This window comes from Leptodactylus fuscus, chromosome 1, assembly GCF_031893055.1.
Source record: "Leptodactylus fuscus isolate aLepFus1 chromosome 1, aLepFus1.hap2, whole genome shotgun sequence".
Taxonomy (NCBI): domain Eukaryota; kingdom Metazoa; phylum Chordata; class Amphibia; order Anura; family Leptodactylidae; genus Leptodactylus; species Leptodactylus fuscus.
The window spans coordinates 119,449,154-119,466,735 of NC_134265.1; the positions used below are offsets into that span (position 1 = coordinate 119,449,154).

Here is a 17,582-nt window from a genome sequence, read left to right on the forward strand (position 1 = left end):
CTGTAAAGAATAAGTTGTTATAATGGCAGATTTTTTTGTGGGGACTACATTTTTTTTTAAATTAAAGCAATGTTCTCAATACAGACATTTATGGTAATGGTAATACTATATATGTATTGTTTGAGTATGACATCTTGCAATTGTTCACAATTACTAGTCACTTGTTGGTCCCACTTGGCTTTTCCTAGAGCTCACATGGTTACCTTAATGTTGCTTTATTATTGCCTTTGTAAAAGTAGACCCTACAGGAGATAAGACGTAGACTTAGTGTTTTGCAGGTGGCCCCCAAGAGTTGGACAGTGATGGCATATCCTAGCAGAATTAATACCTGTACTTAGAACACCTCTTTAATGGATAGACATTGCTGTTGACCCTCTGCCATTGGCAATATCATATATGAAGCTATGAGCAAATGGATAAAACATGTTCTTGCCAGTTTATGTTCTCCATACGCCAGAATAAATTGAATAAAATAATGTAAATCTCTTTCTAAATACAGAAGCTATTCATTTTTTGCTGCAGAGTACCTTGTACAATACCTATATGTTTGCTATGGATTGGAGAACATTTCAGTGTCCATCAGCTGGTTATTAATAGAGATGAGCGAACACTAAAATGTTCGAGGTTCGAAATTCGATTCGAACAGCCGCTCACTGTTCGAGTGTTCGAATGGGTTTCGAACCCCATTATAGTCTATGGGGAACATAAACTCGTTAAGGGGGAAACCCAAATTCGTGTCTGGAGGGTCACCAAGTCCACTATGACACCCCAGGAAATGATACCAACACCCTGGAATGACACTGGGACAGCAGGGGAAGCATGTCTGGGGGCATAAAAGTCACTTTATTTCATGGAAATCCCTGTCAGTTTGCGATTTTCGCAAGCTAACTTTTCCCCATAGAAATGCATTGGCCAGTGCTGATTGGCCAGAGTACGGAACTCGACCAATCAGCGCTGGCTCTGCTGGAGGAGGCGGAGTCTAAGATCGCTCCACACCAGTCTCCATTCAGGTCCGACCTTAGACTCCGCCTCCTCCGGCAGAGCCAGCGCTGATTGGCCGAAGGCTGGCCAATGCATTCCTATGCGAATGCAGAGACTTAGCAGTGCTGAGTCAGTTTTGCTCAACTACACATCTGATGCACACTCGGCACTGCTACATCAGATGTAGCAATCTGATGTAGCAGAGCCGAGGGTGCACTAGAACCCCTGTGCAAACTCAGTTCACGCTAATAGAATGCATTGGCCAGCGCTGATTGGCCAATGCATTCTATTAGCCCGATGAAGTAGAGCTGAATGTGTGTGCTAAGCACACACATTCAGCACTGCTTCATCACGCCAATACAATGCATTAGCCAGTGCTGATTGGCCAGAGTACGGAATTCGGCCAATCAGCGCTGGCTCTGCTGGAGGAGGCGGAGTCTAAGGTCGGACCTGAATGGAGACTGGTGTGGAGCGATCTTAGACTCCGCCTCCTCCAGCAGAGCCAGCGCTGATTGGTCGAGTTCCGTACTCTGGCCAATCAGCGCTGGCCAATGCATCCCTATGGGAAAAAGTTTATCTCACAAAAATCACAATTACACACCCGATAGAGCCCCAAAAAGTTATTTTTAATAACATTCCCCCCTAAATAAAGGTTATCCCTAGCTATCCCTGCCTGTACAGCTATCCCTGTCTCATAGTCACAAAGTTCACATTCTCATATGACCCGGATTTGAAATCCACTATTCGTCTAAAATGGAGGTCACCTGATTTCGGCAGCCAATGACTTTTTCCAATTTTTTTCAATGCCCCCGGTGTCGTAGTTCCTGTCCCACCTCCCCTGCGCTGTTATTGGTGCAAAAAAGGCGCCAGGGAAGGTGGGAGGGGAATCGAATTTTGGCGCACTTTACCACGCGGTGTTCGATTCGATTCGAACATGGCGAACGCCCTGATATCCGATCGAACATGTGTTCGATAGAACACTGTTCGCTCATCTCTAGTTATTAAGTAATCACTTCTTAGGCAAAATGAAAATGTTCCAAGAGAAAAAATCAGCACATTGATGAGATAAACAACATTTCTTACATACAGCTGATACATAAAGCTTCATTTACCTTCAAAGCGAATGTTGAACCCAGGGGCGGTTTTGGACTCATCTGTAGAGAATTCAATCCTAATGCAAGACCCTTCACTAATCAGACCTTCAAACGGCACGGTTTCTGTTTTCGCAGAATCAAAGAGAATCTTCCCGTTGCTGTACACGGCCAACCTAAAGGATTTAAAAGGAAAACATTAGCCTTTTGGGCTTTTAGTGCATATTTGAGCCAATCATTTAAAGTTGTTTTCACCCTTTACTACTCTAAGTATCCCCATACACATCACTAATACAAATAGATGTGCACTTTCAGGTGAGGTTTAACCCCTTCATGCAAAATCACGTACATGTACAAGATAAGGCGCAAAGGGCTGTAAGGAAAGGAGCAGCGGACTTTGAGTGAAAATTGCTGTGGAAAAACTGGGATGCGTTACCATTGGGGGTTTTCCTGCAGCGCTTTTTTGCTGCAGTCCACTACATGAGGCTTTAGCCTCACATTGCCATCTTCTAAAAGCCATCATGTTTTTATTTTTCTATTGACAGAGCTAGTTTTATGGATTATGTTTTTTTGCAGGTCACCTTTCCGTGATGAATACAACTTTTTGATATCTGTACTTTTTTTTTTAAGTTGAGGTGACCAAATACTTGAATTTCTAATTATTTCTAATTTTATGCATTTTATGAATTTTTTGGAACTTTTTCTTTAGTTTTGGTATTAGACTATGTGATGTTCTGCCAAGATCATAATAAAAAGACAGAACTGGAGGTCTTCATCAGGCCACCAGCACACATGACAACACATTGGCATCCCCCTGATAGCAGTAAGGGCAAGAAACTGCCCAAAGGTTTCTCTAGTCTTGGGTATTGCAGCAGCACCCACTATTGATGGCACTATCCCAACTCATGTGCCAGCACCATCAGCATGCTGTACTGCATAATGTAATATGTCAATTCGCACTGTATAAAGGTTACCAAAACAACTTTGCAAGTGGCCTACAATTGTGTGTCTACAACTCCTCTGTAGACAGTGTGTCTATTCACATGTCTGTTCAAAGCTATCAAACAAGCTTATATTCTCTTTCTCCATTTTCAGGGACACTCAGATGCAACAGAAATTAATGGATACATTTCAATGAAAGTACAATGTATTGATGTACAAGTTACAGTTGTGAAAAATAGATCAGAGAGTTGAGTAAAAAAAAAACTTATTCCTTTTTTTTTGCTGACAGTTAAGTACTGATGCAAAACACCACCACAATTGGAAAAACAGAACAGGTTCAAAATGGATGCAAAATGACTGTTAAAAATGCACACTTATGTCTGTCTTTAACCCCTTACCAACAGTATGATGGATGCTGGGTCTGTAAAGGTGGCAGTGTAAGTGCCATAACAATGCAGGCATTGCAGGTCAGGACATCCACCTCCAAAGTTAAATAATGGCCTCTGGGGTCTCGTACCTTTAGTGAGAGATAACCTATTCCTCTGACAGCTGGAGGCCTTATGAATGCTCCTAGGGTTGTCATTGCACTATAGCTATTGAGGCTGGTCATAGATGGGAATAATAATAAAATCTTTTAAAAGATATAAAAAAGTTCAAATCACCCCCCTTTCCCTGGCTGAGTGAATGGCGCAAAAACGAAGCTGTTAAAAAAGTTGCACAAATGTACTTTTTCTTCAAATTCACCCCATTCTGATTTTTTCCCCAGCTTTCCAGTAAATTATACAGAATCATAAATGATAGCACCATGCACAATTTGTCCCACAAACATTAAAGGGGTTGTCCCATCACAAGGATCCTATCTATACTGCTTGTTAATGTGGATGTAAGACTTTTCCTAAATACACTGCTTCAGCAAAACTGCTTTGTTTGTCCACTATCTTACTCTATTCAATTCATTGTTGACACAGCCCTTGACTTATCTGCTCAAAAGTCAAGTGATGTATCTGCCTGCTCTCAGGGGGGAGGGAGGAGGGGCTAAGTTCACAGGAGCGAGCCTGTGTTTCTAGCTATTCCTGTGTCTACACCACGTGACCTAGCTCCCTGCTCTCAGATAGGGGAGAGGAGCTGCTTTCATTTCTGAACTCGTCTTCTGTTCTCCCAGTTATCAGGCTAGCTAATTCAATTGTGTTCATTATGGCAGAGACAGGCAGTCTCTGTATGTAACACAGAATGGAGTTGCTCCTGCCTCTACTTCATAGTCCAATATTGTGCATATAGTGTTGTTTGAGGACCTTTGATGACATCACAGGCCCTTCAGCCGCCCCATAGATAAGATAAGATAATCCTTTAATAGTCCCACATTGGGGAAATTTCAGCATGTTTACAGCAGCATAGTAATACAGGTACAGGATAATACAGAGTAATATATTACAGACGTAGACACACATAAGCTGAGAAGAGAAAATCTACTAGGAGTCCATAGCAGCTAAGGAAAAACGGAAGAGAAAGAGGAAGACCTCATGGTCATCGTCATAATCATTAGTTTTCTGTGCGGAGTGATCTTCATTTGGTCTGATGTAGATTATACAGCCTGGTCGCGGTTGAAAGGAAGGACCTGCGGTAGCGCTCCTTCTCACACTTGGGATGAAGCAGACGGTCACTTACAGTGCTGCCAAATCCCATCAGGGTCCCATACATGGGGTGGGATTTGTTTTCCCGCATGGAGGTCACCATAGACAGTATCCTTCTGTCACCCACCACCTGTACTGGGTCCAAGGGGCTCCCCAGGACAGAGCTGGCCCTCCTGATCAGCCTGTCAAGTCTATTTCTGTCCCTGGTTGATATACTGCTCCCCCAGCAGGCCACACTGAAAAAGATGGCTGAGGCAACCACAGAGTTGAAGAAGGCCCTAAGAAGTGTCCCCTGGACTCCGAAGACCCTCTGCCTCCTGAGCAGGTAGAGTCTGCTGTGGCCCTTTCTGTGCAGCGCCTCCAGGTGATCAGCCCAGTCTAGTTTATTATTGAGGAGCATGCCCAGATACTTATAGGTCCTGACTATCTCAATACATGTTCCTTGGATCTCCACCGGGGTCGGAGCACCTCTCCATTTACTAAAGTCCACCACAATCTCCTTGGTCTTCCCAGCATTAATCCTGAGCTGGTTCTGCTGGCACCATTCAACAAAATCCCGATTTAAGTCTCTGTATTCCCTATCGTCGCCATCAGTGATAAGGCCGACTATAGCAGAGTCATCGGAGTACTTCTGTAAGTAACAGCTGGATGAGTTGTGCCTAAAGTCAGCAGTGTACAGTGTGAAGAGAAATGGGGCAAGAACTGTACCTTGTGGTGCCCCCGTACTACAGATCACAGTGTCAGACACACCGTCTTGGGCTCTCACATACTGAGGGCGGTTTGTCAGGTAGTCTAGTATCCAGTTGGACAGGTGGTGGTCCACACCACCAAGGTTCAGCTTCTCCCTCAGTATCCCTGGCTGAATGGTGTTGAACGCACTGGAGAAATCAAAGAACATTATTCTCACACTGTTCCCGGGTTTCTCCAGGTGAGAGAGAACTCTATGAAGAAGGTGGATGATAGCGTCATCTACCCCAATGCTTGGCCGATAGGCAAACTGGAGGGGGTCCAGGGCGGAGCTCACTAGGGGGCGTATGTGTGTCAGGACCAGTCTCTCTAGGACCTTCATCAGGTGATGGATAGGATCACGCTATGCGGTGGGTAATTTGGGGGCAGAGCGAAACGGCAGGTTGCATATGAAACCCCGCCCACCAAATGATGCAAGAAACCAGGAAGAAAGAAGATTTTACAGCAGTGAAGACTGGAGAGTATGGGACGTGGGAATACCCCTTTAAGCCCTCATATGGCTCAGAGAGCAAAGAAATTAAAAAGTTATGGGTTTGGAAGGTGGGGAGTCAAAAATGAGTAAGGGCCTGCTCACATTGAGTAAACGTGCGTGTATTTTGGCAAAATGCACGTGTAAAAAATACATGTGTAAAAATAAGACTCCCATTGACTTTAATGACATTTTTTTTTTTTACACGTGTAAAAAATCACGGCAAAATACACAGCAAAATACATATGTAAAATGTTTTTGAAGGGGGGCCACATGGTAGCTCAGTGGTTAGCACTGCTGATTTGCAGTGCTGGAGTCCTTGGTACGAATCCTGTTAAGGGCAAAAAACCATCTGCAAGGAGTTTGTATGTTGTCCCCGTGTTTGCATGGATTTCCATCCCATATTCCAAAGACATACTGATAGGGAAAAATGTACATTGTAAGCTCTATGTGGGCTCACAATCTACAAAAAAAAAAAAAAAATGTCAATGGGAGTCTTATTTTTACACATGTATTTTTTACACGTGTATTTTGCCAAAATACACACGTGTTTACTCTGTGTGAACGGGCCCTAAAAAAAATCTAAAAATGCTCTTATATGTTACCTAATGAAATAAAAAATACTTCTGGGGTTACTTACAAACAAGCACTGACCAAATTCTTTTTAGTATTTGGACCCATGTAACTGTTGCAGTCTCCATGACTTAGCATTTATTATGGGTTAATGTTAAATTTGGCTGTAAATGTAAAGGAATTCTAGGGTATGTAAACTGGAATCATAGTGTTATATATAATTTTATACTAAATAAATGCAAAGTGAATGAGAAATGGTAAGCCTAGAATATTGTATAGAGTTATTGCCTTTGATGTAGAGCCCATAGTACGTCTCAGGGAGCTGCTTTTGTTTGGTGATGCTCAGTAATGACTATTGATTTTGTACAAACTGCGCTATGTAAACAGACTAACTTAATTAGATGCCTACAATGGCAGAACCAGAAAGCAAAGCTGCACACTCCAGCAAGATTAAAGGAAAATGGAAATCTTTCCAGGAGAGTATATTACAGTTATGTTCACTGGACACTGTTCTAGTAATTCTACAACGATTCACAAAGTTTTGCTTTTGCTTTATTATTTTTTTTAATTAAGTAATTCGGCTGAACCTAAAATATATTCATTTCTAAATTCCCAGAATTATATTTGGAAAGGTATTTCTTCTTAGCGAACCCAAACATGGCCAGCTAAAATAGTCAATTTTTAAAGTCCATTCTCCATCCGTGTGTTACATATTTTTCATCCATTTTGTAGCTGTCTGTCCATTTTTAACATCTATCTGTCATCCATTTTTAAATGCCTGTTAAAAGAACAAATGAACTGTACTGGTCTTTTTTTTTTGGGACCGAACACACTGGTTGATTTTTACAGGACGTTACTTTGATGCAAATCTGTTTTGGCAGACAATAAAAACTAACCCATTGACTTGTGTTGTGTCCGTCAGGCCATGTAAATGGACAGAATTAGGAGATATCTTTTTTTTTTTTTTTTGTTGGATGTTATTCACTGTTTGTTAAAGAAACGGAAATGTGAATACATCCATTGACTTCCTTTGTTCTGAAAAAGAATGTGTGATGGACATAAAAATGGGTTAATTAAAATCCAACCAAAGGCGAGATCTAAATGGACATTTGTTTGTGCTTCTTATTTGCACCTGTTTACTCTGAGTAGAGATGAGCGAACAGTAAAATGTTCGAGATTCGATATTCGTTTCGAGTAGCTCCTCAATATTCGACTACTCGAATCGAATATCGAACCCTATTATAGTCTATGGGGGGAAAATGCTCGTTTCAGGGGTAGGCAACATTCGATCAAATTACACTTACCAAGTCCACGAGTGAGCTGGATCCTCCGAGAAGTCTTCTCCGTGCAGCGTCCCAGCGGCGTCTTCTGGCTTTTCATTCACTCTGCCAGGCATCGGGCCTGGGCAGAGCCGACTGCGCATGCCCGCTTGTAGTGCTTGTAGTGCGGGCCTGCGCAGTCGGCTCTGCCCAGGCCCGATGTCTGGCAGAGTGAATTCAGAGCCGGAAGACGCCGAGAGGGAAGCTGCATGGAGAAGACTTCTAAAGGTAGGAGAAGAACCAGCGTTGATTGGCTGACTGTATAGCATTCGGCCAATCAATGCTGGTTCTGCATTGAACTTTTCCATTCGAATAGAGAGTGGTACTCGATCGAGTACGAGTATTTCGAATACCGTAGTATTCGATCGAATACCTACTTCATCGAGTACTACTCGCTCATCTCTAGCTCTGAGCAAATATCCAAATATATACTGTCTTATACTGTCTTACTGATTAACCTAGGCCAAGTGTATGTGATATAGAAATTTCACCTAACTTCTATTCTATGATTATGGTGCCTTTGAGATTCTCTTGCCAGGATGCCATCACCCATCCTTTTACACATTTCTATCTGTGGCCAGAATTTTTTCCATTTGTTTTATGTAGCTAAAATAAGTTTAACGTTTCCAAAAAAGAGCTTTTGTAACCTATTTTTTTGGACAAAATGGAAGTAAGGGCAGGTTCACATCTGCATCCGTTCGCACTTTAAGCAATCCTGCTGGGTTTCCGTCTTCTCCCCCGAGAAATGAATGGGTTTGAAAAGTGAATGCCTGTGAGCGTTTGGTATTTATCCGCAGCAAAATCGTTTTTTTTAACCGGACAAAAAGTTGGACATGCAGGATATTGTGTCCGGTTAAAAAAAAAAACGGTTTCGCCACGGACAAGTACCAAATGCTCACAGGCGCTCACTTTTCAAACCTATTCACTTGAATTGGTTTGAAAACTGACTGCTGGGTTTCCGTTCCCTGTCCAGTTTCTCAGGGGAGAAGACGGAAACCCAGCAGGACTGCTTAAAGCATGCATGGGCGCAGATGTGAACCCGCCTTGAGAAAGACTACATGAATGGATATATGGCACACATGCAACAAACACATCTACTCCATAACCTCATAACAATTTGCGCTGTACTATTATGTCACGCTAAGCACATAGGTAGCAGGACAGGAACCAGGACCCAGTACTACCCGCAGGAGTCAGAAAATGCTCCAATACCTGCAGTTTAACCCTTCAGATGCCCACAGTAGCAATCTGGGCATCTGGATGGTTACGGCACAAGATTTCCCACCTATAATTATCTCAGGTTTGCCGCAATGAGATTACAGAGTTTGAGGCAGTGGTGTCATGGAAACCAGGAGGGCAATCAAGGTAGTAGCTCAAGGTAAAAGTTTAAAAGAAAGTATAAAAATGAAATAATAAAAAGTTAAAAAAAAAATCTTTCCAACATTCTATATCCCGTTGTGTGTATAAGCACGGTTTTGGAAAGCGCCAACTGTTCATAAATTCACAGTCAATAAAAATAGATGTGGTTGTAAGTTTTGCAGCTGTAGAATCTTGTAGAGTTTAGTTATTGTGATTGAGATTATCATGGTTTTACATTTTTAGACTGGGGCCCTCGTGGCGTTTTACAGTCCTTGTAAAGTGTAGTGAATCCCATCTACACTGCAGAAAAATCCATGCAGCAGAAATACTGCGATTTGCAAAACCGCCGGTTTAGGTATAATTGAATCAGAAAGTCCATAGAAGAAAATGCATTTCCATTGCGGATTTTCCCTCAGCGCTTTTTCACTCCAGCCGTTTACGTGAGGCCTCACTTTGTTTTGTGACTGCTGTTGAGCAGGAATTGGTAACATATCCTATCCTATCAATGTCTTTGGAAACAACTCCTTCCTACAGCCTTAAATACCCTTTTTTAAAAAAATTTCAATATATTAATGAAACCTATAAAGCTAAGATAATAATGTTTTTACATGTATGAAGAGAGCACTCTATAATAACAAGTCAATAATAAAACAATCCCAAAAATGGTGAAATATATCCAAACTGGGTTGGTGACATTTAGTGCAGGAATAGACGTTAGAAGTAGACGTTTTTGACAGTGACAGTACGAAAAATATAATATACGCTGACTGGGATAATTGTATTTGTTTAGGAGGTTACAATCCGGAGCTGTAAGGTCTCATGACCATTTGGTGGCCCATGAACGAGCCTGTGACCATTCTCTACAGAGTCTAATGACCCTATGAATCATGCATACAGAATTTTGGTAAGAGCATATTTGCTTCAAAAGAAGTTATGACTTTCCATAAATGTTGCTAATATATTCATATTAGTACTTGACTGATATACATATATTACTAACAGATATTAAAGCTGACAGCATTCAGTTCCTGAATTCTGTATTTCTCCAGGTGTACTGCTCTGTATCCTTGGTGGTTCTCCCTTATAAATTAAGAATTAAAAAAATAGATATTTGATTATTAAAACATAAGTAAAGTCAAATATTCATTCTGTATTTGTCTCATTTTGCGGTGAAATAAAATGTATTTTTCTAATCTAACTGTAAGGCATATGACATATTTTTCTCAGTCTCCTGTCTCAGCTAAACCCCCAAAGACCGAAGGCACTAAAATTAAGTATATCTAATATTTAAATCTACGACATTGCCAGAGCTCGGCTTTCTCTAGTTTCTGCATAGCATTATCACTTCCATCTAGAAAATGATATGCTTGGATTAACAGCTAGAAGGATGAGCAGCTATTCATACACACACATGTATTTTATAGTTTTTATATTACATAGATTTAAGAATAAAGCTACAATTTTGTATAGCATCAAAACAACAATGTAAACCCATAACATTAAAATCACAGACAGTTGGAATGAATCGCACTGATTCTTGTGACAATGGCGCCTGTCCAAGTGCAGGATATATTAGACAGTAACTGAACTCTTGAAGTTCCTGAGTTTGGTAGTTGAATACAGGAAAAATGACTTTAAGGCTAAGGCCCAATATAATGAGCTGTAGAAGACATGCATTGCGTTTTTTTCCTGCAGTGTTTTTCATTGAGAACTTGCAGAGTTTTTCTATGCAGACTTTCTGCACTTATTATACCTATACGGAAAACACCAGTGTTTCTGTAGGTATAATTGACAGCTGTGATTTTGAAAACGCTGTTATTTTTCTCCAATGTGTGGATATGATTATCTAGAATCCCATCCACTTTGAAGGTACTGAAAAATGTGGAATGCAAAATGCAGCATGTCACACAATGTCGCACCCCGGCCTTATTATTTTTTGTTGTTTTCTCTAATAGATTATCACGTTGCAGAACAGTTAAACCAAATGCAGAAGTTTGGGTTAACTCTGTCACATCTGTATATACAATCCAACAACATTGAAACTGCAACACCAAGAAGGACAATTGTTGCTAACATCTGCAAATGCTCAAATTTTAAGAACCTAGCTGCAATCTGTGGCCTGAGGGAGGGGCGTAAAAACCAGATTGAAAGCAAAGTTTTTTTTAGTCCTATGAAACCTCTGAGAGACAGAATCTTTGAACTAAAAGACCTTGATTTATCACTTCAGCTAAGGCCACAATGCCAACACTGTTCAACTTTACATGTCACAACTATGAACTGGAATGACAGCAAGAGCTGTGTGGAGGTGAACCTCTACATGGACAAGTTGTGTGATTGGAATAATTGGTTGCAAGGCTTAAATGTGCTACCATGGCTTGTAGTGTGTGTGGCTTGTCTGCCATTGAGCATGTCTGGGTTTTCATTAGGTTAATAATTGAACAACTGCATCATTGGATCAGCCATTCTTGATGATTTGCATACCAAAGTGCATTCATTGTGGTGTAATCTCAGGCCTGGTTCACATCTATGTTCAGGCCATTCCGTTCCTCTATCCACATGAAATATGCAGAGAGAAAAGTCAAGCAAGAAGCACTTTTCTCTCCACATTTTTTTGTGCAGAAACCAAGCAGAAAGCACACAAACCCCATTGGGTTCTGTGGCTTTCTTAGCTAACCGCTTTTCTATGCAGATAGGTTTAAGTTTGGGGGGTCCCCAAGCAGACCACCCGGACGTAAACCCGAACGGAGATGTGAACTGGGCCTCAGACAACCATTATGGTAAGTTCACACAGAGATTTTTGTTCAGGATTTTGAGGCCGCAACCACCTCAAAATCCTGACCAAAAAGATGGCTCCCATTGAAAGCAATGGGGGCCACTCAGGAGTTTTTTCTGGGAGATGTTTCTTCTGGTCCAGGAAAAAAGCAGCAAGATGCTCATTCTTCAGGCCGAGTCGCGAGGCGTTTCATCCTGAAGACACTCCCCTCCTTCGGAGTAGGCCCATTTATTGGGCCTAATCCGGAGCGGAGTGTGCATCTAGATGCCGTTGCAGTGCTTTCAGTTGCGGCTACCCAGTTTTTTGACCGGGACCTGAGGTGGCCTAAAAACTCTGTAGATACCCTAAATCTCATTGATAGCATGCCAAGGCATATACACTATGTGATCGAGACACCTGGCTGAAAATGACTTACAAGTTTGTGGCGCCCTCCATCAGTAATGGAAGGGGCTTGCACCTCTTGTTGTTTTGCGTGGCACTATCACAGCACAGGCCTACATTGAAGTTTTAAACAACTTCTTGCTTCCCACTGTTGAAGAGCAATTCGGGGATGGCGATTGCATCTTTCCACATGATCGAGCACCTGTTCATACTGCACGGCCTGTGGCGGAGTGGTTACACGACAATAACATCTCTGTAATGGACTGGCCTGCACAGAGTCCTGACTTGAATCCTATAGAACACCTTTGGGATGTTTTGGAACGCCGACTTCGTGCCAGGCCTCACCGACCTACATTGATACCTCTCCTCAGTGCAGCACTCCGTGAAGAATGGGCTGCCATTCCCCAAGAAACCTTCCAGCACCTGATTGAACATATGCGTGCGAGAGTGGAAGCTGTCATCAAGGCTAAGGGTGGGCCAACACCATATTGAATTCCAGCATTACCGATGGAGGACGCCACAAACTTGTAAGTCATTATCAGCCAGGTGTCTGGATACTTTTGATCACATAGTCTAGGTGTGTATGTATTTTCGCATGTTGCATTTGGAGGTGTTATGAATTTTTTTTTTCGATTTTTAATCATTTGCATTTATCATTTTCCTTCTTGGTATTGCAAATTCAAAATGTGTGTGTCTATCTCCCTATATTATAAAAATGAATTTCTGTCTGTCTGTCCGTCTGTCTGTCTGTCTGTCTGTCTGTCTGTTCTCTAATGCGAACCAAACGACTGGACCGATCTTCACCAAATTTGGCACAGAGATACTTCAGGTATCCGGGAAGGTTTAAGAGGAGACTCCAACTCGCTCGGACGTACCGTTGCTGAGATACAGCATTCCAAATACAATGCCCCCCCCTTAGCCAATACAAACCTGCAAGTCTTTCACTCATATTCCAACTGCAATACACATGGTCACTCCACATACACAACCCAACACTGATATCCAAACTGAGATACACGTATCAGAGGATTAGATACACAGATCAGAACACAGTATCACACGCCAGAGGATTAGATACACGCGTCTGCACACAGTCCCACAAACCAGAGGATTAAATACGCGCTTCTGCACACAGTTCCACATGCCGAAGGATTAGATACACGCGTCTGCACAAAGTACCACATGCCAGGGGATTGGATACATGCGTCTGCACACAGTACCACATGCCAAAGGATTGGATACACGCATCTGCACACAGTTCCACACACCAGAGCATAAGATATGCACATCTGCACACAGTACTACATGCCGTAGGATTAGATACATGCATCTACACACAGTTCCACATGCCGTAGGATTAGATACGCGCCTCTTCACACAATACCACACAGGGGAGGATTAGATACGTGTGTCTGCACACAGTACGACACGTTGGAGGATTAGATACATGCCTCTGCACACAGTACCACAAGCCAGAGAATTACATACACGTCTCAGCACACAGTACCACACAGGGAGGATTAGATACACGCGTCTGCACACAGTACCACATGCCGTAGGATTAGATACGCGCGTCTACACACAGTTCCACATGCCGTAGGATTAGATACGCACCTCTTCACACAATACCACACAGGGGAGGATTAGATACGTGTGTCTGCACACAGTACCACACTTTGGAGGATTAGATACATGCCTCTGCACACAGTACCACAAGCCAGAGAATTACATATACGTCTCAGCACACAGTACCACACGGGGGAGGATTAAATACGTGCATCTGCACACAGTACCACATGCCAGAGGATTATATATGTGCATCTGCACACAGTACCACACAGGGGAGGATTAGATACGCGCATCTGCACACAGTACCACATGCCAGAGGATTAGATACGCGCATCTGCACACAGTACCACACGCCAGAGGATTAGATACGCACGTCTGCACACAGTACCACATGCCGTAGGATTAGATATATGCCTCTTCACACAATACCACACAGGGGAGGATTAGATACATGTGTTTGCGTACAGTACCACACTTTGGAGGATTAGATACATGCCTCTGCACACAGTACCACAAGCCAGAGAATTATATACGCGTCTCAGCACACAGTACCACACAGAGAGGATTAGATACACGCGTCTGCACACAGTACCACATGCTGTAGGATTAGATACGCGCATCTACACACAGTTCCACATGCCGTAGGATTAGATACGCACCTCTTCACACAATACCACACAGGGGAGGATTAGATACATGTGTCTGCATACAGTACCACACTTTGGAGGATTAGATACATGCCTCTGCACACAGTACCACAAGCCAGAGAATTAGATACGCGCATCAGCACACAGTACCACACAGGGAAGAATTAGATACACGCATCTGCACACAGTACCACACGCCAAAGGATTAGATACGCGCGTCTACACACAGTTCCACACGCCGTAGGATTAGATATGCGACTCTTCACACAATACCACACAGGGGAGGATTAGATACGTGTGTCTGCATACAGTACCACACTTTGGAGGTTTAGATACAAGCCTCTGCACACAGTACCACAAGCCAGAGAATTAGATACGCGTCTCAATACACAGTACCACATGCCGTAGGATTAGATACGCGCGTCTACACACAGTTCCACTTGCCGTAGGATTAGATACACGCCTCCTCACACAATACCACACAGGGGAGGATTAGATACGTGCATCTGCACACAGTTCCACACACCAGAGGATTAGATAAGCACGTCTGCACAAAGTACCACATGCCGTAGTATTAGATACGCGCGTCTGCTTACAGTTCCACATGTCAGACGATTAGATACGCACATCTTCACACAGTTGTACACGCCATAGGATTAGATACACGCATCTGCATACAGTACCACATGCTGTAGGATTAGATACGTGCGTCTACACACAGTTCCACATGCCGTAGGATTAGATACACGCCTCTTCACACAATACCACACAGGGGAGGATTAGATACGTGCGTATGAACACAGTACCACACTTTGGAGGATTAGATACATGCCTCTGCACACAATACCACATGCCAGATAATTAGATACGTGTCTCAGCACACAGTACCACACGGGGGAGGATTAGATACGTGCATCTGCACACAGTACCTCATGCCAGAGGATTAGATACACCTGTCTGCACACAGTACCACACGCCAGAGGATTAGATACGTGTGTCTGCACATAGTACCACATGCCGTAAGATTAGATATGCACGTCTGCACACAGTTTCATTTACCGGAGGATTAGATACATGCCTCTTCACACAATGCCACACGGGGGAGGATTAGATACACACATCTGCACACAGTACCACACGCCGGAGGATTAGATATGTGCATCTGCACACAGTACCACACCAACAAGGATTAGATACTTGCGTCTAAACACAGTACTACACGGGGAAGGATTAGATACAGCTTTACTCCAGGTATCCATAACAAATGATCACAGGTTTTTCACTGATATCCAAAATGAGATACACATAATCACATGACGCTTATGGACATACACCGAAACAACATACAAAATACACCAGTGCAAAATTGAACATTTCTTATGGGGCCACTACACAAACATAAAGTGTAATATACCCGTGCGAAGCCGGGTCCTCCCTCTAATATATATATATATATATATATATATATATATATATATATATATATATATATACATACTTAGATATATATGCATTTGTGTTTGTGTATAACAGTCAACATTTTAGCCTACGCATACTATTTTTTGGAACCGTGATTCTAAATTATGTATTAAATGAATAAAGCAATATCGCACAAACTTACATATTAAGTAGTTCATTTTACTAGGAAACTGTTTTGTTATGAACCTGACAAAGAGAAAATTCCAGATTTTTTTGTTATATAATCGTGATTTTTATTAAATAAGAAGAGCAAAAATGTATCTATTATTTAAGAAGTCTAGCTCCTTTACCTGAAATAACACTAATTAGTTTAAGTAGCTTGCTTGCTAGGCAAGCAGCTGTCAGGGCAATTGTATTCTGTGTAGTATGTTTCTCAGATAGCAGATAATTTGATCTGAATTCTATCTACCCTCCCTCGTCCTGACTATTAGAACAGCAGGTGCAACATCCATTGCAGAGCTTGTTCGATCAGTTCACTTGTAACAAGTATAGAGAATATGGGAGTAGCGTTAAACAAATGGTCTCGATCATTTCATGGGAGACTAAAATTACAACATACGAAATTGTGCCTCATAAATACTTTTGGAACATAGTTGCCAAAATCTTCCCACAGTTAAGCAACGAGGAAGTTTCTCAAAGCAGTCTTTATGAAAGGGCTTGTCTGGTTGAGAAACTCATTTTACTAATACTTTATAAGGGAATTAAAAATGATCTGGAAGTAAGTCTTCTTCAGGACTCTCATCTACTAGCAGAAGGCATAGTGGCTACAGAGACCATCTCCTGCTCTTGGTACCCAGCATATCCCTCCCATATGTGGACAGCATATAGATTTTAAAGGAACTATTTTCTTCATTGTACCAGGAATGGTGCTACAGAAACATCTGCGGATGGGCTTCCGCATAGAATGTAGCTGATCACTGGAGGTCCCTGCTGTGGAGAACTGAGTGATTTATTTATTGCTGGGAGACCCTTCTAAAAAAAAAAGTTCATTGGTGATATCCCATTAGGACAGTTTCAGAAATACTCATAGATCATAGTCAAACTACAAATATTGACACTGCCGCCTCAGTTTCCGGACCAAAAAACGGGTCTAATGCCTCCGATCGGTCCCCAGACCATTTTGCCCGGGATCGCCGGCTCCTAGAACATGCTCCAGGGCCGACGTCACATTGGCATGACAGCCGGGAGCCTTTACAAGGCTCCCCGGCCGGTCTGCAATCTCTTTCTTTTGCAGGCTGGTCTATGCAGCCTGCAAAAGAAAGGATGATTTTTTGCAATGCATTTCAATGCATTAGCATTGTAATGCACTGCATTAGTGATCAGACCTCCTGGGGTTCAACACCCCTAGGGGGTCTAATAAATGCAAAAAATTTTTTTAAAAAAAGTAAAAAAATATAAAAAAATATAAAAAGTATTAAAAATTCAAATCACCCCCCCCTTTCCCTACAACACATATAAAAGCAGTTAAAAACTGTGAAACATATACTGTACATGTTACGTATCCCCATGTCCTAAATCGCCTGCTCTACAAATCTATAAAAATATTTTTCCTGTTCGGTAAACGCCGTAGCAGGAAAAATAGTCAAAAGTGCCAAACCGCCATTTTTTCACAGTTTTGATT

The 17,582-nt window shown here is 42.2% G+C and overlaps 1 protein-coding gene across 2 annotated transcripts in view; it reads right to left on the reverse strand.

Annotated features, from left to right (window-relative positions):
- Positions 1-17,582, reverse strand: part of SEZ6L (seizure related 6 homolog like) — a 329,568-nt gene that overhangs the window by 54,392 nt on the left and 257,594 nt on the right. For both annotated transcript variants that reach the window (XM_075276577.1, XM_075276578.1), the window contains exon 8: positions 2,094-2,248. In XM_075276577.1, coding sequence (XP_075132678.1) covers positions 2,094-2,248 — 155 coding nt within the window. The remainder of the gene's footprint in view (positions 1-2,093; positions 2,249-17,582) is intronic.